The sequence below is a fragment of the Dendropsophus ebraccatus genome, chromosome 15 (assembly GCF_027789765.1).
Source record: "Dendropsophus ebraccatus isolate aDenEbr1 chromosome 15, aDenEbr1.pat, whole genome shotgun sequence".
NCBI lineage: Eukaryota > Metazoa > Chordata > Amphibia > Anura > Hylidae > Dendropsophus > Dendropsophus ebraccatus.
In genome coordinates, this window is record NC_091468.1 from 30,200,503 (window position 1) to 30,223,347 (window position 22,845).

At 42.0% G+C, this 22,845-nt stretch overlaps 1 protein-coding gene across 6 annotated transcripts in view; it reads left to right on the forward strand.

Moving 5' to 3' along the window:
• Nucleotides 1-22,845, forward strand: part of GGPS1 (geranylgeranyl diphosphate synthase 1) — a 100,512-nt gene that overhangs the window by 68,099 nt on the left and 9,568 nt on the right. For 4 of the 6 annotated variants that reach the window (XM_069954442.1, XM_069954437.1, XM_069954439.1 and 1 more), the window contains one exon: nucleotides 20,235-20,305. The exons of 1 other annotated variant lie outside the window; for it this stretch is intronic. Coding sequence is in view for 2 of the 5 variants with exons in the window: in XM_069954437.1 (XP_069810538.1) it covers nucleotides 20,235-20,305 (71 nt within the window). In the remaining 3 variants the exon portion in view is untranslated. Of the gene's footprint in view, nucleotides 1-1,320; nucleotides 1,428-20,234; nucleotides 20,306-22,845 lie in introns of all 6 variants that reach the window. One more of the 6 variants, XM_069954440.1, reaches the window with a different exon arrangement.

The following is a 22,845-nucleotide window of genomic DNA, read 5'->3' on the forward strand; positions in this document are numbered from 1 at the left end:
TACAGCAAAAAGTCAGCTCCAGTGAACCCTCAGACAAAATGCCTACCTCAGAGATAAAACCGACGATCTAGAGAACCACTCACGCAGGAGTAACTTACGTATTGTTGGTCTCCCGGAATCTATTTCAGCATTGCAGCTTATAGATATATGCTCTAAAGAACTCCCGGCAGCTTTAGGTCTGACTGCCACGTTTACTGTAGAACGGGCTCACAGGATTGACCCTCTTCTCCATCAGACACCAAACTCGAGGCAACCCTCTGACAATAAACCGCGACAAACTATAGCTAAGTATCTTAACTATGCAGACAAAGCCCTATTGCTTCAGACCTACAAGAAATCAGACTTACAAGAAATCAAACACGGATGTGCTTCTAAGAGGCCATAAAATGCTCCTTTTTTATGATTACTCTGTGGAAGTGGTTAAACGGCGAAAGGCTTTTTCGCAAATATGCTCTACTCTTATACGTAAACAAATCCGCTTTGCCCTCCTGTTTCCAGCTGTGCTGAAAATCATCTGTAACGACGGCTCATTCCAACTTTACCACACGCCTGATGAAGCCTGGACCTTCCTGGATACACTCAAGGAGCCATCTTCACCGCCAGCAGACAAAACAAAAAGACGCAGAACAGACTCACCGCCGATAGAACAAGAACTCGACATGGAGGTTGCGACCCGATCACACTATACTTGAGGAAGAGGACTTCTCTAGGTTCATGTACTGCCATTGATAGGTGGTACTCCACAGTCTACCATTTTTTGTTTACGTTTTTGTTACGATTTGATCTTTTTTCATAATCTCCCCCCCCCCCCCCCCCTTTTTTTTTTTTTTTTTCTTTTCTTCCCCTCTCTATACAGTACTCCTGCCTTCTCCACCCCCTTGCTCCCTCTCCTAATACCACTACTTTCCTCTCACTTCACCTCTATTCTGGGTACGGAATCTTTCCTTCATGTGCTCTTCTATGTCTGATCCTGACGAGGCTCATAGGGAACTCAAACCTTATCTTTCTTAACTACATGCCACATTTTTGTCATATGCAGAGATCAAACCACCCATATGATAATTAGCGTTCTCTCCCATGTAACGGTCGAATGGAGGACATTTAACCTCAGAGTAAGATGCAGGGGTGGTTTACGACCTCGGTTGGGTTCTATAAAATATAACAACTAGCGGTTTGGGTTTAGCGAGACCCTTCTCATTATTAGTGTGAAAAAAGTGAAGTCCACTATGTTTTGGGACTCACGCTTTCGGGAACATAATTTCCTTATGCTTGTTCTTTTGTTATTTAGTTCTAACTTGTTTCTTGTTCTGCCCTGTGTAGAAATGTACCTTACAATGCTATCTACAGAGATGATGCTGAGTGAGACCAACCGACGAACCAGACTGATACCACCTGTGATCCGGGACATACAATCAGATCAAAATCGGGTATGAAAATCACATGATGGAACATACATAGGCTGCGATCACCCAGTAAAAGATCGCTAGTACTGCGACATTTAAAAAAACTATAGTCAGATGTGGCTCTACTACAAGAGACACACCTAACTAAAGCTGATTTTTTTTAGACTAAAAAAAGTGGTGGGTAGGTGAAGTCCTAGGATCCCCGGCGGTAGACGGTAAAGGTGGTGTGATTATTTTGCTACATAAACAGATGTCTTACACTATCCTGGACAAATTAGAAGATGATCAAGGCAGGTTGATCCGCATCATACTGGACTCTCCGGTAGGACGCCTTTCTTTGTATAACACGTACGCCCCTAATACTAAACAAACACACTACTCTCATTCAACTTTGTCATGGTCCAGGATAGACTACACCTTGGTGTCACGACTCTTGCTAAGTAAAGTAGTCAGAGCTGACATCCATGATCTAGTTATCTCAGACCATGCACCAATTGGTCTAGTATTAAGAGAATCAGTCCCAAAGGGAACAGATATCATCTGGCGCTACTCCACGTATTTAGCGGAGGATGATGACTTCTGCCAACTATTAAAGCACTGGTGGATGGAATTCACTAACAACAACCCCAAACAGGACTGTTTCAATGAAAAAAAAAAACTAAACAATTGTATGACACACTTACTCAGACCCTTAGGACAGCTTATACCCTCTTTCTAGATAACCCTATAGAACAAAATAAACTGGGGTGGACGGCAGCGAAAAAGAGCTTTGAAGTAGCCCAAGAAAAATTAAACGACATCACTGGAGACCAACAATTAGCCAAACTATACCGTTTTGGCAAGAAATCGGGCTCATTGCTAGCTAATCTAGCAAGAGGACAAAGAAAATGGTCACATATAAAAAAAAACTAGTAAATAATGAAGGGGTGTCCCATGAGGATCCGAAAAAGATCTCAGACCTCCTGCAAAAGTACTATAGAGACCTGTATACGCAAAAACCTCTCCACACGGAAGAAGGTAACACGTTTTTGCAAAACCTTTCTTTGCCCCGTTTAGATGAAGAGGCACTAACTGCCCTCAACGCCCCTATAACACTGGAAGAACTCACCTCAGTAATTAAGGATCTCCCAAACCACAAAGCACCTGGCCCCGACGACTATACGGGCGAATTTTATAAAACTCTAGTAACGGATGTAGTCCCCTCACTATTAGATACATATAATTCTATTATCAAAGATAAGACAATGATGCCGACGGGCAATGTGGCACTGATTAAAGTAATATACAAACAGGGAAAAGACCCCACCCACCCTAGCTCTTACCGCCCGATTTCGTTGATCTAAAGATTCTTTCTAAACTAATGGCGAACCGCCTAGCCCTAGTACTCCCTGACCTCATAGGCCAACATCAGGTAGGCTTTATTAAAGGCCGTTCGGCCGTCACGAACATACGGAGAGTGTTGGCGATCCAAGATGAAGTCATGAAAAGGAGATACTCCAGCCACTCCCCAGCCCTGTTAGCCATAGACGCGGAAAAGGCGTTTGATAACGTCAGCTGGGAGTGGCGGGAGTGGCTGGAGTTATTTCTCGATAAGTTTGGCATATTAGGACCTTTTCGTGACTTCCTTAGCACGATTTATACCAGTCCAATGGCCAGAGTACACACCCCAGGCTTCCTATCAGCTATCTTCCCCCTCCAAAAAGGGATGAGACAGGGGTGTCCCCTATCCCCCCTTCTTTTTAACTTGGCCATGGAACCCCTGGCCCAACATCTTATACGTTCTGACATCTTCCAAGGCATACAAGTAGGAGCTAGGGAGGTGAAGGTCGCCTGCTTTGCCGACGATGTTCTCCTTTTCCTAGAACATCCGGAATGCCATACAGAAAAAATACTCAAAACCCTAGAATATTATGGGACGTTTACGGGATATAAAATAAATGCAAGCAAATGCCAACTACTGTACTCATCCCCACATTCTGTTCACCATCACTCGCCTTTGCTGCTGTCCATCACCAGTAATACCCTAGTCTATCTGGGAATAAAAATAGGCAGGACCCCAAGTTCAATCTATAACCTCAACTATCCCCCCCTCATAAAGAAAAATTGAAACTGAGTTACATAGATGGATGACCCTCCCACTGTCGATATTAGGCAGAATACACCTCATCAAAATGATGAGCTTCCCAAAACTTTTATACCCTATTCAGACTATCCCTATGTTGATAAAACACACAGACATAAACAAACTCACAGCACTCTTCAACAATTTTGTGTGGCAGAAGAAGAGAGTAAGAATTGCGTACTCAACTCTTTGCTTACCAAAAGCTGAAGCAGGAGCACAACTGCCAAACATCAGATTATACAACCTAGCAGCACTGCTGCGACACGCCAGGGACTGGATCCTTAACACCAGCCATTTCTCGAATCTCCTACTAGAATCAGAACTAGCTACCCCGTGGGCCCTGACTGCTCTTTTACATACAAAACATGCGGAGATGCCTGCACACCTTAGAGCCAATATACTGTTTAGAGACACGGTGGCAGCCTGGAGACATACTCGTAAACTTTACCATCTACCATTCTCTCTATCGAAATTCTTCCCTTTGTGGAACAACCCTTTACGTGCCTGAAATCACAAAACATAAACTTATTGGCAGAGCTACTAGATACAACGACAGGGACATACCGAACCTGAGAAGAAGTATCCACTAAATACCGTTTGCCCCTGACACAAAAACTACAAAATATACAAACCTTTAGCTTCTGCAAAGCGAGAGTCAAATTGCTCCGTATTGCAGAGAAACCTGGTAATTTCGACCACCTGATGACAACCACAAACACTCATTTTTCACTATCACAATTATACCATTTGCTGCTAGAAGAACAATCACTAGGCTTGTCTGATAAGATTTTAGGCCGCTGGGCAAGGGAGCTTTCGGGGGAGGACCTCAAAACAAAACTGTTAAATGGCCTAACATTTGTTCGATCAGCTACGCCAAATGAACGACTAAGAGAAACACACCTGAGAATACTCCACAGGACAATTTATGCTTTTAATTTTCAGCGCAAAACGCCCTCGGACTCTTACCTGCAGCATTGCCCAAAATGCAAAACCCCTGCCACCAACCTTTTCCATGGCCTATGGACCTGCCCGGCTAGCCAAACCTACTGGGGTCTCATACGTGACCTAATTTCCACTATTTGGGGTAAAGTACTACCATTATGCCCGTTAGGCTATTTGTTTCATTATCTCCAAGAAAACCCTACTGATGAGACGAGCACTGTTATTGCCACCAAAGGTATACATTTATTGTTATTAATAACAGTTAAAAATATTCTGCATCATTGGTTAGATGAGTGCCTTCCCTCCATAGCGGAAAGACACTCAAGGACACACTACACTGGGAACTGCTACACGTCCTTAAGGCAAAAGAACAATCCACAAAAACATTTATTCTAAAATAGCGTAAAGTAATAGAACACAGCCTCAATGTAGAGGAGAGAAAAAACCTCATGGAGCATTTCAAGCTCACTGGTTGGTATTGTACAGAAGACCTCAAGGGTACTTTGGGTGTGTTGAAGGTTTGATGTCTTCCCCCACAGGGATATCCAAATACTGCAATAAACTGTTGGTCGGTCTCACTCACTCACTCACTCACTCACCCACCCGTCCATTTTCTTGCACTGCTTCTTTTAGTACGAACACTACCACTCTGGTAGGTATAATATACTATTCTTTTGGTTACGACTTGACCTTACATATTATATGTTTTCCAGGGCCCTTATGTTTTTGTTTTTTTTGTTATTGTTTCACCTTTATGCTATGTCTTTTACTCTTTTGTGTATTCATGTACAGTTGTTTTCACCAGTTATAAGTGACAGTTGTTTAAGGATACCGGCCCCTACATATACTTGTATGGCAACTAGCCTACCTGGTATGAGATGTTCTTTCTTTTTGTGTGTCTACCCTAGCTACTATGAACATCTCTAGGACACATTACTTCATGAGGTAGCCACTATAGAAAGCCATAATTATTTGGTACACTGTGCCTTGGCCATGTCTTTGTTGGATGTAATCTAGTGAAACACCTGTAAAAATACACCTTGTATCAGTCCTACCTATGCATGTCATGCAGTTATGTATGACTTTTGTACAATGTCCTTTTTTCTGAGCTATATCGATATAAAAATTTTCTTTAAAAAAAAACAAAAACAAATCTAAGGGTACCCTATTGAGGATTGATATGACATTATGCTCCCAAGACTTTTTTTATTTATTTTTACGGGTATTGTTGCTATAAAATATGAAGCAAGGAGTATATCAGACCATGCTCCATTGTGGGTGAGACTGAGTGTGGAGGGATGCAAAGAAACGGCTAGGGGAAAGGGTCTTAAAGAAATGACAGTCTGCTTTGCAGCTTGATTTGGAGGGGATGGAAGACTCCTATAAAATTATGGTGGAAATAAATGGGGGGGGTTTAAAGAGAAATGTGAATATTTGGAATCGGGCAGATTGACACAAGGGGGGGGGGGAGTAGGGAATGAATTAGGAATTATTATAGGGAAGGCATGGGAGAAAATGAAATAGATGATAGGAATAACTGCCATTATGGAATTCACACCAGTGTATGTAAAGTAAAAAGAATGGAGATTTTGGCACAGATTAGGGATTAAAAGACACATGAGGAAATGAGGAAAGTGTTTGGTATTTTTTCAAAAAGCCTTGTTCAAATACATTCAACTGAAGCACTCGGTTATGAAGCATACAGCAATTAGAGAGGTTAAGGTTCAAGAATCAAATTTGGTAAATTTTTGTAAAATATCAATTCTAGAAAGAAAGTGGTTTCAAAAATGTATAAATTGTTATCTTATAACACAGAAAAAGATTAAATGGAAAAACAAAGTGGGAGAGGTAGCGATAAGTGAATAAGATTGGGCACGAATAAGGTATCACAGTGATTTCTTTAGTACCAGGCTTAATACACGCCATATAGCTTGAATAAATTTAATAAGAGTTCAAACAGAATTGAAGTAGAGTGTCCAAAGTGTGAGCGAACTTCAGCCATATGCTTTTTCAATTAAACAAAGTAAAAAGGTACTGGAACCAAATGTTGCACTTGGTTTAACCCCTTGCCTCCGCAGCCTGTTTTGTCCTTAATAACCAAGCTCATTTTTCGAAATCTGACCTGTCTCACTTTATGCGCTTATAGCTCAGTGATGCTTTAATGTATGCTAGCGATTCTGAGAGAGTTTTTTCGTCACATATGGCACTTTATATTAGTGGCAAAATTTGGTCACTACTTTGTGTGTTTTTTGTGAAAAACATCAAAATATCATGAAAAATTAGTAAATATTGCATTTTATGAACTTCTGAAATTCTCTGCTTCTAAAAAAGGAAGTCCTAGCATATACATTAGTTAATAAATCACATTACCGATATGTCCTCTTTATTCTGGCATAATTTGGAACACATATTTTACTTTTTTAGGGTGTTATGAGGCTTAGAAATTTATTAGCAAATTATCACATTTTGTGAAAGTTTTCAAAACTGATTTTTTTAGGGACCAGTTCTTTTTTTAAATGGATTTAGAAGTCTGGTATCCTGAAAACCCCCATAAGTAACCCCATTTAGGAAAATAGACACCTTAAAGAATTAATCTAGGGTTATAATGAGCATTTTAACCCTACAGGGGCTGGAGGAAAGTATTCACAATTAGGCCGTAAAAAATCGAAAATGAAAATTTTCAAATAATATATACGTTTAGATTAAAGTTTCTCATTTTCAAAAGGAACATGAGAAAAAAAGCATGCCAAAATCTGTAACGCAGGTTCTCCTGAATACAATGGTACACCATATGTGGGCGTAAACCACTGTATGGGCACACAGCCGGACTCAGAAGGGAAGGAGTGCCAATTAGCTTTTTTAATGCAGATTTTGCTGAAGAAATTTCTGAGCGCCAGGTGCGTTTGCAGAGCCCTTGTAGTGTCCTTAGAACAGAATCCCCCCAAAAGTCACCCCATTTTCGAAAGTACACCCCTCAAAGAATTCATCTTTTGGTAGGATGAGCATTTTGACCCCACAAGTATTAGAGGAAAGTATTCAAAATTAGACAGTAAAAATGAAAAACACGAATTTTTCCAATAATATGTTCGTTTAGGTTAAAATTTCTCAATTTCACGAGGAACAAGAGAAAAAAAGTACCGCAAAATCTGTAAAGCAGGTTCTCCTAAATACAACAGTACCCCATATGTCGGCATAAACCACTGTATGGGCACACAGCCGGGCTCAGAAGGAAAGGAGCGCCAATTAGCTTTTTTAATGCAGATTTTGCTGAAGAAGTTTCTGAGTGCCAGGTGCATTTGCAGCGCCCCTGTAGTGTCCGCAGAAGAGAACCCCCCCCAAAAGTCACCCCATTTTGGAAAGTGCACCCCTCAAAGAATTCATCTTGGGGTGTGGTGACCATTTTGACCCTACAGGTATTAGAGGAAAGTATTTAAAATTAGACAGTAAAAATGAAAAACTCAAATTTTTCCAATAATATGCTCATTTAGTTTGAAATTTCTCAATTTCACAAGAAACATGAGAGAATCCGCACCCCAAAATTTGTAACGCAGGTTCTCCTGAGTACAACGGTACCCCATATGTGGGCATAAACCACTGTATGGGCACACAGCCGGGCTCAGAAGGAAGGGAGCGCCAATTAGCTTTTTCAGTTCAGATTTTGCTGAAGTAGTTTCTGAGCGCCAGGTGCGTTTGCAGTGCCCCTGTAGTGTCCGCAGAGCAGAACCCCCCCTAAAGTCACCCCATTTTGGAAAGTAAACCCCTCAAAGAATTCATCTTGGGGTGTGCTGACCATTTTGACCCCACAGGTATTAGAGGAAAGTATTCAAAATAAGACTGTAAAATTGAAAAACTCGAATTTTTCCAATATGTTCGTTTAGTTTGAAATTTCTCAATTTCACTAGGAACAGGGGAGAAGCTGCATACCAAAATCTGTAATGCAGGTTCTCCTGAGTAGAACGTTCCCCTATATGTGGGCATAAACCACTGTATGGGCACACAGCTGGGCTCAGAAGGGAAGGAGCGCAAATTAGCATTTTCCGTGCAGATTTTTCTGAAGAAGTTTCTGAGCACCAGGTGCGTTTGCAGCGCCCCTGTAGTGTCAGCAGAATAGATTCCCCCCAAAAGTCACCACATTTCGGAAAGTACACCCCTCAAAGAATTTGTCTTGGGGTAGGATGAGCATTTTGGCCCCACAGGTATTAGAGTAAAGTATTCAAAATTGGCCAGTAAAAATGAACAAACTTGAATTTTTCCAATAATATGTTGGTTTAGTTTGAAATTTCAAAATTTCACAAGGAACAGGAGAAAAAATGTACCCCAAAATCTGTAATGCAGGTTCTCCTGAGTACAAAGGTACCCCATATGTGGGCATAAACCACTGTATGGGCACACAGCAGGGCTCAGAAGGGAAGGAGTGCCAATTTGCTGGAGCAAAACCGCAGCTAGTAATAGTTATTAGAATAGCGCAGTTACTAAAATACAATAAAAAAATTAGATTACAGGTAATGTGGGGTGGTTACGGCTAATCTGGGGTGGTTACGGGTATTCTGGGGTGGTTACGGGTAATCTGGGGTGGATACGGTCAACATGGGGTGGTCACGGCCAACCTGCTGTGGTTAAGGCAACCTGGGGTGGTTAGAGGCAACTTGGGGTGGTTACGGGCAACGTGGGGTGGATACGGACAACCTGCTGTGGTTACAGACAATCTGGGGTGGTTACGGACAATCTGGAGGGGGTCACTGGCAATGTGCGGTGGTTACGGGCAACGTGCGGTGGTTACGGGCAACGTGCGGTGGTTACGGGTAATCTGGGGGGGTTAGGGGTAATTTGGGAGTAAACTGCAATTATTACTATAATAAAAAGTGTGTTTTATTTTTGGTATGTTTGTCACTTTTTGTACTTTATACATTCATTTTCACTATATTACTATGATTACTGTGATATTTTCTATCACAGTAATCATAGTTTAGTGACAGAGACCAAATTGGTCTCTGTCACTTTAAATTTTCAGAGCTGGCTGGTTGTGGGGGGGGACGCTATCACTTTTTATCCCCTGTCACCAATCATTCATGGTGACAGGGGATAAAAAGTGCCTGGAGCACATGGTACAAGCGATCACTGCCCCATGCTCTCCGGTGGCGGAGAGCATGGGGCTTTCATTCATTTTTACTTTAGATCACTGTGAACAGACAGTCTGTTCACAGTGATGGCGGCGGCCATCTTGGATCTGATGGCCGCCGCGGGGAGGGGGGTTAGTGATCGGGGCACTAGGGGGGCTGATCTGGGGTCTGATTTTACTTATTTCATCTCCCCCCACCGTGGATTCACGGTGGGGGGAGATGAAATGCAGCGACGGCCGTTTCGGCGGTCACTAAGGGGTTAATGGGGGTCAGCTGCGGGATCGCAGCTGATTCTCATTATCTCCGGTGCTTCACTCAGATGAGAGCGGGATCGCTGTCCCTGCAGCGATCCCGTTCTCATCACAGACCCCCGTCAGTAACAGGAACGTATATGTACATTCCTACTGCACGGGGCATGTGCAATAGGAACATATATATACAGATTGCTGACGTGAAGGGGTTAATGGTGTTTATCGGGTGGTATATTTAATGTACAGGTTAATAGAGGGGGTCATTACGGACGCGGCGATACCAAATATGTGTATCTTATTTATAGGGGGTCGTTTATAAAGGTAGGGTTGGTGAATGTGTATATTTATTTATTTATTTTAACTATTTATGTATTTATTTAATTAATTTGTAATTAATTGATTAATTAATTAATGTATTTGTGTGTATTTACTTTTGCAGATATATATATATATATCATGCATTACAGCACATGATGTGTGCTGTAATGCATGATATAGTGAATGAGCTGTCAGCTTTACAGCTGACAGCTCATTCAAAGCTGAGTACGGGGAGGGAGCCAGAGCCGGATCCGGGCAGGGGTGAGCCAGGGGAGGGAGAGGGAGGGAGCTGGGGGGGGACGGGGAACGGGGGAGCCGGAGCAGGAGGGGGGGGAGGAAAAAGTGGATGAATGGGAAGCCGGATCGGGGGAGGTGGGGGCAGGGGGGGGGGGGCTGATCTCATGGATGGAGAGGGGAGGGGGCCGGATCGCATGGGGAGGAGGGGGGGGGCCGGATCGCATGGGGAGGAAGGGGGGGGGGGGCCGGATCGCATGGGGAGGAAGGGGGGGGGGGCCGGATCGCATGGGGAGGAGAGGGAGGGGGGGGCCGGATCGCATGGGGAGTAGGGGAGGGGGCCGGATCGCATGGGGAGGAGGGGGGGGGCGGATCGCAAGGGGAGGGAGCAGGATCGAGGCGGGGGGAGCTGCAGCACAGAGAGGAAGCTGGAGAGGGAGCTTGACTGGGGCGGGGGGAGCAGCACGGGGTCAGAGCAAGAAGGATAGAGGCTGGGGGAGGAGATCAGCAGAGGTGGCAGGAGGAGGCAATGTCCGTAGCCTCCTGATGCCGCCCTGATCAGCCGGAGGCATCAGATCTCCCCATAGACGCAGCGGTCGCAACGACCGCGGCGTCTATGGGGTTAACTGCCCGGGGGGGAGCACGGCTCCCCTCCGGGCAGTGGCAGCGGGAGGAGACTGTGTTACACAGCCTCCTCCCGCTGCCCGATCTCAGATAGGGAGAGCGGGGGGAGGCAGAAAAGGCATGACGTCCAGGGACGTCATGATGCATTCTGGCACTGCTTTTCATGACGTCCCTGGACGTCATATTGGGGGAAGGGGTTAATCTAGATTAAAGGAAATCTGTCAGCACTCCGGCCCTACCACTGGTGCTGACAGTGTTCTTCAGTTGGCAGTCCCCTAGTGAGCATATTATATTTTGTTAATTTGTCCGTTAAGTGGATGATGCATAATCGTACATCTCCTACTGTAATTTAAGAGTCAAAGAGGAATTGTGGTTCACCATTGGTGCCACACTCTAGCACACCTCACCACTCTTTCCTCCTCCCTCTCCTTCTTGAATAATCAATGCTGCCTGGCCTCCTGCTTCCTCAGCTGTCAGTATGTGCCAACAGAGGACTGATCTTCAATCAGATATAGTTGAATCTCAAAGCCTGTGTTGGAGCCATGGTCTAGGGGTAAATCAACTGTCTAGAGACCACCAGCACATCTTTCTTTGGTTTGGATCCCTTGATGGAAATTAAATATAGATCTTAACTTTTTTTCTCATTATTAAATCGTAAAAGGTGCAAATCCCAGTCATGTTTAAATTAGTTTTTTTTTTTAATACAATATGAGAAAAATAAATTTTTATTTTTTATTTTTCGCATTATTGTATTAAAAACAAATTTTACTTATTTTGAGCTGATTGGGAATTCTTTGCACTTTTAAGAATGATACAATAATGATAAAAAGAGGGGGAAAAAGACCATTTCCATCAGGGGATTCAAACCAAAGGCCTTCTGGTGGTCTATAGAAAGATAATTTACCCCTAGACCACAGCTTCAACACATTTGGGCTCAGAGATTCCACTATATCCAAGTCTTTCTTTCAGATACAAACTTCCTACAGAGGACTGATCTGCAATCAGAGACACTGGCTGACAGATGAGCAAGCAGGAGGCTTTGATTATTCATGAAGTGTGGCACAAAACGCTGACCCACAACTCCTCGTCGACTCATTACTGTAGGATACCAAAGATTGTGCATAATCAACTCCACAGACAAATTACCAAAGGGTAACATGCTCACTAGGGGACTGACAACTACAGCACACTTGTCAGCACCCAGCCCATACCATTTAAGTAGGGAAGAAATAACAGATCCTAAAATGTTGCTGTTGGGAGACCCTAAGGAGATGAATGGTTCAATGTGGCAGCAAAAATTACTTTCTAAATTCTTGTTGGGTATAAGACTGACAATAGCAAAGCAATGGATGGCGAAGGAAGCACCACCAGAAAAAGAATATGTACAAGCTATTAACAGGTTGATTGACGGAGAATTTTATAGGCATGCATGTACAAATAGGAGAACATAACAGGATTAAATAATTAAAATAAAGATATGAAAAATGAATCTGAGGTCTTTGGGTACGGCATTCCAGAGAACTAGTGCTGCACAAGTGTCACGGCCGCGGCGGCGTCCCGTGTTCCGGGCCACCGCCGCAACCTCCTCCTGCCCCATGCAGCCGCCGGGGTCCTTGTGCAGGGACCCGGCGCTGCTGCTAGTTCGGCCCCTGGGGGCGCCTCACCTCTCCTCCGCTCCTGTCTCCGTCTGTGCCGGCCGGCGCGTGCGTCCCCGCCTCCTAACAAACGTCATTGCGAACAGTGAACAGCGTAGATGAAAAGGGGGAGAAAAGTGCACGGATTTGGTTAATTATATATATATATAACCACTTTGTACCTATTTAAGGCTTGATGTTACACATGTATATTGCTCAGCTTGAGAAAAGCTCATAAGGATTGAGCTGAAACGTTGCTAATGCACTTTGTGGGAGAAATAAACCTTACGATTTGAACACGAGCTGTTCCGGAGTGCCGCAGTGATCTTCTTATATATATATATATAGTGATCAAAAAGTCTGATCTTCAAAAATATGGTATTAATAAAAACTAGAGATCATGGCAGAAAAATGACATCTCATACAGCATACATACATAAAAAATAAAACTGTTAAGCCTCACAATAGGCCCATTTTATTAATAATTAATTGCCAAAAAAAAGAATTTCATTGAAAAAATATATACCGTATTTTTTGCTTTATTGGACGCACCTTTTCATAAGGTGCACCCCTGATTTTAGGGGAGAAAAATAGAAAAAAATATTTGAACCCCCTCCGCTCGCCCAGCCTGCCCCCTCCAGCCCCACATAGTATCCAATCCCCTGTTATAGTGCCCCACATAGTAGCCAATGCCCCCATATAGTGCCCCACATAGTAGCCAATGCCCCATGTAGTGTGGCCCGACCAGAAAAACAACAAAGCAGTAACTCACCTATCCACCGGTCCCAGCAGCATATGCATAGTGAGTGGCAATGAAGGGAGCGGGCTGGGCAGGCGGGACAGCTTCTATGCTTCCCTGCACAGCATAGTGGGTGGGACGCGGCAGTGCTCGGCACTGCTTGGAGCCGTCTTCGCTTTATAGGACGCACTTAATTTTTCCTCCCACTTTATACAGCGAAAAATACGGTATAACATTAGAGAATCTGTGTAAATTTGCATATGGTTGTGTTCTCGCTGACCTATAGAATAATCATGTCACTTTTACCATTATAGTGCATTACGTAGACACAGGAACCCCCCAAATGTTACCAAATTGCATTCTTTTTTACAGTTTCACCTATTTATATCTTCATAAATAATAACTTTGGGATTCCGTTATACGTTATGGTAAAATGAAAGACACCATTACAAAGTACAACTACTCCTGTAAAAAAAAAAAAAAAAGCCCTTACATGGCCCTGTAGATAGAAAACTGAAAGTGCTAGAGCTCTTAGAAGGGGAGGAGGAAAAAACGAAAGCACAAAGGTCACAATTTGCGCAGTCCACTGGGTAATTTTGGGCTTGGTCCTCAAAGGGTTAATGCCCAGGGCCTATTTTTCAAATCTGACCTGTCTCTCTTTATGTAGTGATAACTCTGTAGTGCTTTTAATTATCGCAGTTATTCTGAGATTTTTTTTTGTTTTTTCGTGACATATTCCTCTTTATGTTTGTGGTATACTTTCGTTGATTTTTGTGAAAAACACATTTGCGCAAAAATTAACATTTCTTTATATTCAAAATTCTCTTTTCCTAAGAAAGATATAATTCCTAATAAGTCACATAAACTAATTATTAATGCAACATATACAACATGTCTACTTTATGGTGACGTCATTTGGTGAACTTTTGCTTTTTAGGATGTTAGAGGACTTCGAAATTTTGCAGCGATTTTTCACATTTTCATGAAAATTTCAAATTCTGATTTTATTAGGGACCAGTTCAATTCTGAAGTGGATTTGTGGGGCCTGTTAGTGTTAGTTACCCCCATAAATCCCTCCACTATTAAAACTGCACCCCTCAAAGTATTCAAAGTAACATTTCATAAGTTTATTAACCCTTTAGGTGTTTTGTAGAAATTTAAGCAAGTTGGAGGGGAAATGTAAAAATAAAATTTTTTTGGGCAGATATTTTTTTTTTATTCCATTTTTTTTTTCCTCTAACACAGCAAATAGTAAATGAGAAATACCACTCACTATTGATTCCTTATTCCAATGTTTCTAGAAATCCCCCATATGTGGCCGCAGTGCATCACCACAGGCCGCAGACATGACAGACCTGGTGAATTGTGGGGCTTTTTTTTTATTTCAGTTTTTTTTAGCCGTTCTACCATGTCATAGAGGCCTTGTGGTGCCAAAATATTTGTGTAAGACAAGTTGACGTTTCCATCCGTACCATTCTGGGGGACATGTGACACCCTAATCATTTTTTTATAAAATTTTTTATGAGATGATATGAATAAAAAACACAATTTAGCAGCGGTTTTTCACCATTTGTTTGTATGCCGTTTACTATACGTTACATATGACATGTTATCATTATTCGTCAGATCGGTACAATTACAGCGATATCCGTTTAATATAGCTTTTGTTTTATAGTTTATGGCATTTATACTATAAATACAGTTTTGTCTTACATATTGTAAGAGCAGTAATATTTTTATTTTTTCGCTAATGGGGTTATGTGAGGGATTTGTTTATTTTTAAACAGATGTCAGTAAAAATACATACGATTCGGCACTCGCTCCAGTTCCACTTTGCTTTATTTAGCCATACACAGGACACCGATGCACAAGAATCTGGTAGGCACAGGGCTGGTAGCCACAGGGCTGTGACGAAGCGCTGTGAAGCTTGAAACAATCGTTGCCTACCAGATTCTTGTGCATTGGTGTCATGTGTATGGCTAAATTAAGCAAAGTGGAACTGGAGCGAGTGCCGCATCGTAAGTATTCTTACTGACATTTGTTGAAGTCTATTTCTATTGCATGCTGAGCACTGAACGTGTCCAGGTGAACCGCATCCATTTGACTGCTGTGAGGTGGGGAGATAGTGCCGTGACTCTATTGCTCTATTTTTTTTTTTTTTTGTGGCATAAGCTGACTTTTTAGTGGTACACCTTTTTGGGTACATGTGACATTTTGATTTCTAGCTTTTATCTATATTTTTAGGGGGCGGGATTAACAAAAAATTGTTATTTTAATAGTTTTTTATTTATAAATGTAACGGTATAATGTAACGGGGTCATTATGGATGCGGTGATACTAAATATATGTAAAGTGCTGCGGAATCTGTGTGCGCTATACAAATAAAAAGCAATAGATGTATCACATTTATAAGGGATCATTTATAATAGGGGATGGGGAATGTGTATATTTATTTATTATTAGGTACATCTATAATACATTACAGCACATGATCTGTACTGTAATGTTTTACAGAGTGAATGAGCTTAGAACCACAGAAAAGTGCCCAAATAAATGTGTCCAAATGCACCTAAGATGCTAATCAAAAAAAAAGGTTGATGCCCAAAGGAATCACAAAAAATGCAGGACAATCCTCTGAAAAACAATCTTCTAAAAAAAGAACATAAAGGATCACCTAAGAATCAACAATTTGATGGATCCAAACCAGCATGGCTTTACTGAGGGCCGATCATGTCAGACTAATCTCATTGATTTCTTTGATTATGCCACAAAAGTGCTGGATGAAGGTGGTGCTGTGGATATTGCCTATCTGGACTTCAGCAAAGCTTTTGATACAGTTCCCCATAAAGAGCTGATAGAGAAGTTGGAGAAAATTGGACTTAATCCCTGGATAATTCAGTGGATTTGTGGTTGGCTGAAGGATAGATATCAGAGGGTTGTTAATGGTGTATATTCCGAGCAGAGACTGGTTACAAGTGGTGTGCCACAAGGGTCTGTTCTGGGTCCTATTCTTTTTAATATGTTTGTAAGTGACATAGGAGAAGGTTTGGGAGATAAAGTTTGTCTGTTTGCGGACTACACAAAAGTGTGCAATAGGGTTGATATTCCTGGAGGTGTCAGTAATATGGAAATTGATTTAGCTTTGCTAGATAAGTGGTCCAAACAGTGGAAATTGAAGTTCAATGTTTCCAAATGTAAAATAATGCTCTTGGGGAGGAGGAATCCTCTATCCGAGTATCACATCGGCAGTACTGTGTTGGAAAAGACTTCAGAAGAGAAGGATTTAGGGGTAGTGATTTCTGACAGCCTTAAAATGAGTCACCAGTGTAACCAGGTGGTGGGGAAAGCAAATCGTATGCTGGGGTGTATAGCTAGAGGTATAACCAGTAGGAAGAGGGAGATTGTGATCCCGCTGTATAGAGCTCTGGTGAAGCATCTGGAATACTGTGTCCAGTTCTGGAGACCTCATCTAAAAAAGGACATTGATAAAATAGAACGGGTCCAAAGACGGGCTACAAAAGTGGTGGAGGGTGTGAGGCATAAACCATATCAGGAAAGACTCAAGGATTTGAATCTGTATAGTCTGGAGGAAAGAAGAGAAAATTCCCCCTTAAGTATGTTAAAGGACAAAATGAGGTTCAACGGGAGTGTTTTTAGTAAAAAAAAAACTGAGCTCAAGAACAAGAGTACACAGTGAGAGGTTAGTTGGGGGAAAGATCAGAAGCAATGTGAGAAAATATTATTTTACTGAAAGAGTAGTAGATACCTGGAACAAACTTCCAGCAGAGGTGGTTGGTAAATCTACAATAACAATTTAAACACGCCTGGGATAAACATACATGTATCCTAAGATAATAAGAAAGAAAATACTAAAAGGGCAGACTAGATGGACCCAGCGGTCTTTTTCTGCCGACAGTCTTCTATGTTTTTATGGCAGTTGTTCAAAGGGGGGCATTATTTGTGAAGCAGTGTTAAAGGATGACTCCGGCCAACACATTTTTTTAATATGTTATTACTTATGGAAAGTTAGACAAATTCCTAATGTACATTAATTATTGGAAATGCACAGATAGTGCCATTTTCCTTAAAGGGAAACTCCAGGTAGAGGTTTAAAAAAATGTATGCAGAAGCATAAAGCATTACTTACCTATCTATTCCAGTTTTGAAACTACCAAAAATCCATTAGTTTTGGGGGGTTTTGTTCTGTTTTGTGTTTCTGCACTTCCTGGTTGAGCAGTTGTACATCATTTACATGTGTTACTGCATCATTTTTGTGAATACGCTGCAGTACTGCAATGACGCTCCAACATGTGTGAACACAGCCCAAATTTCACTGCACACTTCTGCACAATCAGCAAAATCAGTGCAACACCTGCTTCTGGCTGGTCAGAGATGGTGAATCACTCAGCCAGCCAAGCCTCCTGTGACATCATGCCCTGCCCCCTGTATGCATCATCAGCCTGATCTCATAAAACACACAATGTGAGACAGAGGCATGGAATATTTGTCTCCTAAGGGGGGAGAGCAGGAGACAATGTGGATTGGCACAGATGCCATTTTTCTTCACTTCCTGGATTTCTATCCGCTACCAGTATGGCAGAACCGTACAGATACGGTAATACATTGTATAGACACATCTATATAACTTTTAATGTACTTTTAATAGAAAAATTTTTTCCTTATCCGGAGTTTCCCTTTAATTTAGTAGATCAAGCAGGCTTCAGATTCCCTAAAAAAACATGTCATAAATCAGTGGTTACAGTACACTATGCTTTATTGACTGAATTCCATAAACGAAGACGGCACCAAGCAGGGAGGGAGAGAGGTGCCCGTGTATCTAGCTCCCTCCTTGCTCGGTGCTGTGAGACACATACTGTACTACTCAGCCCATCATGTGCTTATAGTATGAGGGAGCCCCGCTGCCGCTGCTGCTGTACAGCACAGCTGTTCACATCACCAGCACCCCCCTCCCAGCCCCGCCGCTGCTGCTGCACAGCCGTTCACATCCCCTGCCAGGCAGACTTCCAAGCTCGCCGCCGCGCCCACCTCCTGTCGACTCCATCCCTGATGTCATCCCCGGCAGCTCTCATCATCCACTGCCGGGGGCGACATCAGGGAAAGGCAGGGGATGAGAACGGCTGTACGACGGCGGCGGATCTGCCCTGGTACTACTCCCCAATTATTTGCTCATACTATGAGCACATGATGGAAGTAGTGGTACATAGTATGTGTCCCACAGCACAGAGCAGGGAGGGAAGGGGGAGGTAGATGCACGGGCACGTCCCTCCCTCCCTGCTAGGTGCCGTCCACGTTTATGGAATACTTTTGGGGAGCAAGGACACTTACTCCCCAAAGTATTCCATAAACATATTTAATCAATAAAGCATAGTGTACTGTAACCACTCATTACATTCAGCTCCATAGACAATACAGTTCCATAGACTTCTACATATAGTGTGCCCCCTGCTGGACACTCTATAGGCATTACACCTGATTCGTGAGGTCATGGTTTTTTAGGGAATATGAAGCCTGCTTAATCTACCAAATTAAGGGAGGCACACTATATGTGCATTTCCCATAATTAATGTACATTAGGAATTTGTCTAACTTTTCATAAGTAATAACATATATTAAAAATTACTTTTGGCCGGACTTCTCCTTTAAGTTGTTCAATTCTATTAATAAACGGTTAAGGGTACATTTACACAAAGATTATCTGACAGACTGTCTGCCAAAGATATGAAGCCAAAGCCAGGAACAGACTATAAACTGAGAACAGATCATAAAGGAAAGCCTGAGATTTCTCCTCTTTTCAAATCCATTCCTGGCTTTGGCTTCAAATATTTGGCAGATAATCTTTCTGTGTCAATGGACCCTAATGCTGCGTTTACACGGAACGATTATCGTTTGAATTTTCGCAATAACGATCGCATTTGAGCGATAATTGTTCCGTGTAAACACAGCAAAAGATCAAACAACGAGCGAGAAATCGTTCATTTTGATCTTTCAACATGTTTTCAAATCGTCATTGATCGTAGGCTTAAGCGATCTTAAAAACTATCGCAATTACGTTTTTTCTTACGAATTTTCTAACGATTTATTCGTCTAAACTCTTATCGTTATAAAAACCAAATTGTTGCTTCAAAATTGTTAAACGATCGATTGGGCAAATTATCTTTCCTTGCTGCTTTACCTGTATTTTTCAAAACACAGCATTTGAACCTGACCTATTTATGATGGATATCTCAGAAATTTAGACAATTGCATGATTTTGTTACTAATAAAAAACACCTTACACTGTCTAGATACCAACTTCTCATAGCTGAATTTCCTTTTGACTGTGGCGATTTCTTACACTAACTTTGGAGTCTACCATTTTGTATTCTCTGTGTTGTATAGTGTTCTTAATCCACCACTGTCTCCCAACAAAATTATGCAAAATAGCGCTCACACCTCTAAGGCAGTTTATCTTTAATGTCCATGAACAAGTAAAACACAAGCTAAATTGACATGATATAAATTTTCAGGTAATGTTAAAGGATAATTCTTGGAAAACATATAAAATAAAAGTAAGGGCAAGAGGTAGTAGGCACCATCTCTGTTGATCATGTCATTGAGAGTGTTATATGAGCAGCATCGGTCCTTAGCGGTGGTTGACACCTGCTATGTATAGAGAGGCCTCAGATCCGTGGGCCAGTCAGGAAAGGCGTTAACCGTATTTGCTGGGGGGAAACAGTGTTTTTACTTTTACTTTTTTTTACATGTTTTGCAAAAACATTTTATTACCATCACAAAACCATTGTATAGGCAAAATGGTTATGTTATAACACATGTTCTGTGTTCCCAGGTAAGCAGATCAGAACAAAGTTGTCTCAGGCTTTCAACCACTGGTTAAATGTCCCAGAAGATAAAACACAGGTATGACTCTTCAATTAGTAAAACTTATTTCCATATTAATTATTATGAGTTAAAGGGGAACTCCAGGTAGAGGTTAAAAAAATAAACCTCCTGCAGAAGCATAAAGCATTACTTACCTATTTATTCCATTTTTGAAACTATCAGAAATCCATTTGTTTTGGGGGGTTTTGTTCTGTTTTGTGTTTCTGCACTTCCTGATTTTCTCAGTTGTACACAGTACTACAGGTTCCAGAATGCAATGCTTTCCCTCAGCTGTTCATCATAGTCCTCCACCCTGCACATTCCCCACCCAAATCTATCGCAGAACATCTAGGCTGTGTTCACACATTGCAGTTTCATTGTGTTGCTGAATTATTGGCAGTAATTTATGATTTCATTTTGGTCCCACCCACACAGCACGCTGTATTCTCTACCTGTAACACCACACAGCGCTATATTCTCCGCCTGTAACACCACACAGCATCTGTATTCTACCTGTAACGCTGATATTGGAATAAAGTAAAGAACTTTTTGAATTTTTTTCTTTTAATTTCCACGCACATATTATGATCAAGCATCTGTTATCTTTGATGTTGAGCCCCACAATAAGGCTCTGATTCTGTCTGCCGTTTAGCATCATTTGCTTGTGTTACTGCATCATTTTTGTGAATACGCTGCAGTACTGCATGTGAGCACAGCCCTAATTTCACTGCACACTTCTGCACATTGAGAAAAATCAGTGCAACACCTGCTTCTGGACGGTCAGAGATGGTGAATTATCCAGGGGATTGGGGGATCCAGCCAAGCCTCCTGGGACACCACACCCTGCCCCCTGTCTGCATCATCAGCCTGATCTCAGCAAACACACACAATGTGAGACAGAGGCATGGAAGATTTGTCTCCTAAGGTGGGAGAGCAGTGGGAGCAGGGGACAATGTGGATTTGCACAGGGGCCATTTTATTTTCACTTCCTGGATTTCTATCAGCTACCAGTATGACAGAACCGTACAGATACAGTAATACATTGTATAGACACATATATTTAACTTTTAATGTACTTTTTAAAGAAAACAAGTTTTACTTATCCGGAGTTTCCCTTTAAAGTGTCACTGTAGTTATAGCATTCTAAATCAACTGTAGATGTGAAATAAAGCAAGTTTGCAATTTATATTGACTGGACCTGGATACAAGTGAGTACAGCTTTTGTTTTAAAACAGGATTTAAATTTTTTTTTCTTTATATCACATCCCCTGCTGATTTAGATTTTGGAAGTTCTAAGGACACTTTAAAGAGGATGTACCACCAGGTACATTCTCTTTAATCTGACACAGGTATAGAACGGCGCCGTCACGGTTCCCGTGTACGGTGCCATTCTATCCATGGGTCCCGGGCCGGCCAGCCCCCAGTGGGAGGGAATTCCCTCCCCTGTATGACGCGGCTCCGTTAGAATGGTGGTGCATCCTCTTTAAAGACGCACTATGGTTTTCAGTTGTATAAAAAATTTTCACCAATATTGTAGTATCATTTGTAACAAGTAGAGCTTGATGATGATGTTTTATAATATTTTTTTTTTTTTTTTTTTTAAGGAGAAGTCTGGAGAAAATCATTATTTAAAAATTAACTAAATGTTATCAAATCAACTGGTGTCAGAACTTTATAGAGATTTGTAAGTTTTCTTTTTTAAAACGTCAAGTCTTACAGTACTTATCAGCTGCTGTATGTCCTACAGAAAATGGTCTATTCTTCCCAGTTTTACACAGTGCTCCCTGCTGCCACCTCTGTCCATGTCAGGAAGAGTCCAAAGCACTAGAGGTTTTCTAAGGGGATTTGCTACTGCTCTGGACACACAGCAGCATTGAAAAGCAGTGTCCCTAGACAGTTTCATCTTATTTGCGCTACTGAAATAATTCAGGGGCATCTTTCCTTCATGATTCTATATTGTGCTGTTCCCCTGTTATCCCTCTTGGAAATTTATGAATACATTAATCACTGGGTGTTACTCTCTCTGTGCAATACTGCTCTATCTGCTAAATAGGGCAGATATCTCCCCATGTAATAGAAACATGGATAAGCCTAGGAGGAGCTCATTGGATAATTTAAACATGTTTAAAAATCATGTACTGCTGGCTACGCATCTCCCAGTGTAATAGACTTGCTAAGTAAGTGCGAGCCACCAACTGGTCGCTTTTTTTTTTACAGTGCGGGGTTTGGCCGTGTAAAATGCCCCTACACACTGACACTGCCCAGTAGTCACTGACATTATCAGACTATGAAGACACATCCTATTGAGCAGAGGATTTTTAACACCCAGTATATAGACCCCCGCTTTGTGCCCCCCCCGGTAGTATATAGCACCCCTGCTGTGTGCTCCCCGAGTTATATAGCCCCCCTGTGCTCCCCCTCCCATATAGTATATAACATAAAAAAACAAACACTTATACTCACCTGGGTCTGGGCGTCTCCTCTTCTCTGGAAGGCCGTTCTCCCATTGTCCTGGCGCTCCAGTGACGTCACTCGAGCGCGGAAACCAGAGGCAGGGACAGAGTGGCCTTTTTATCAGT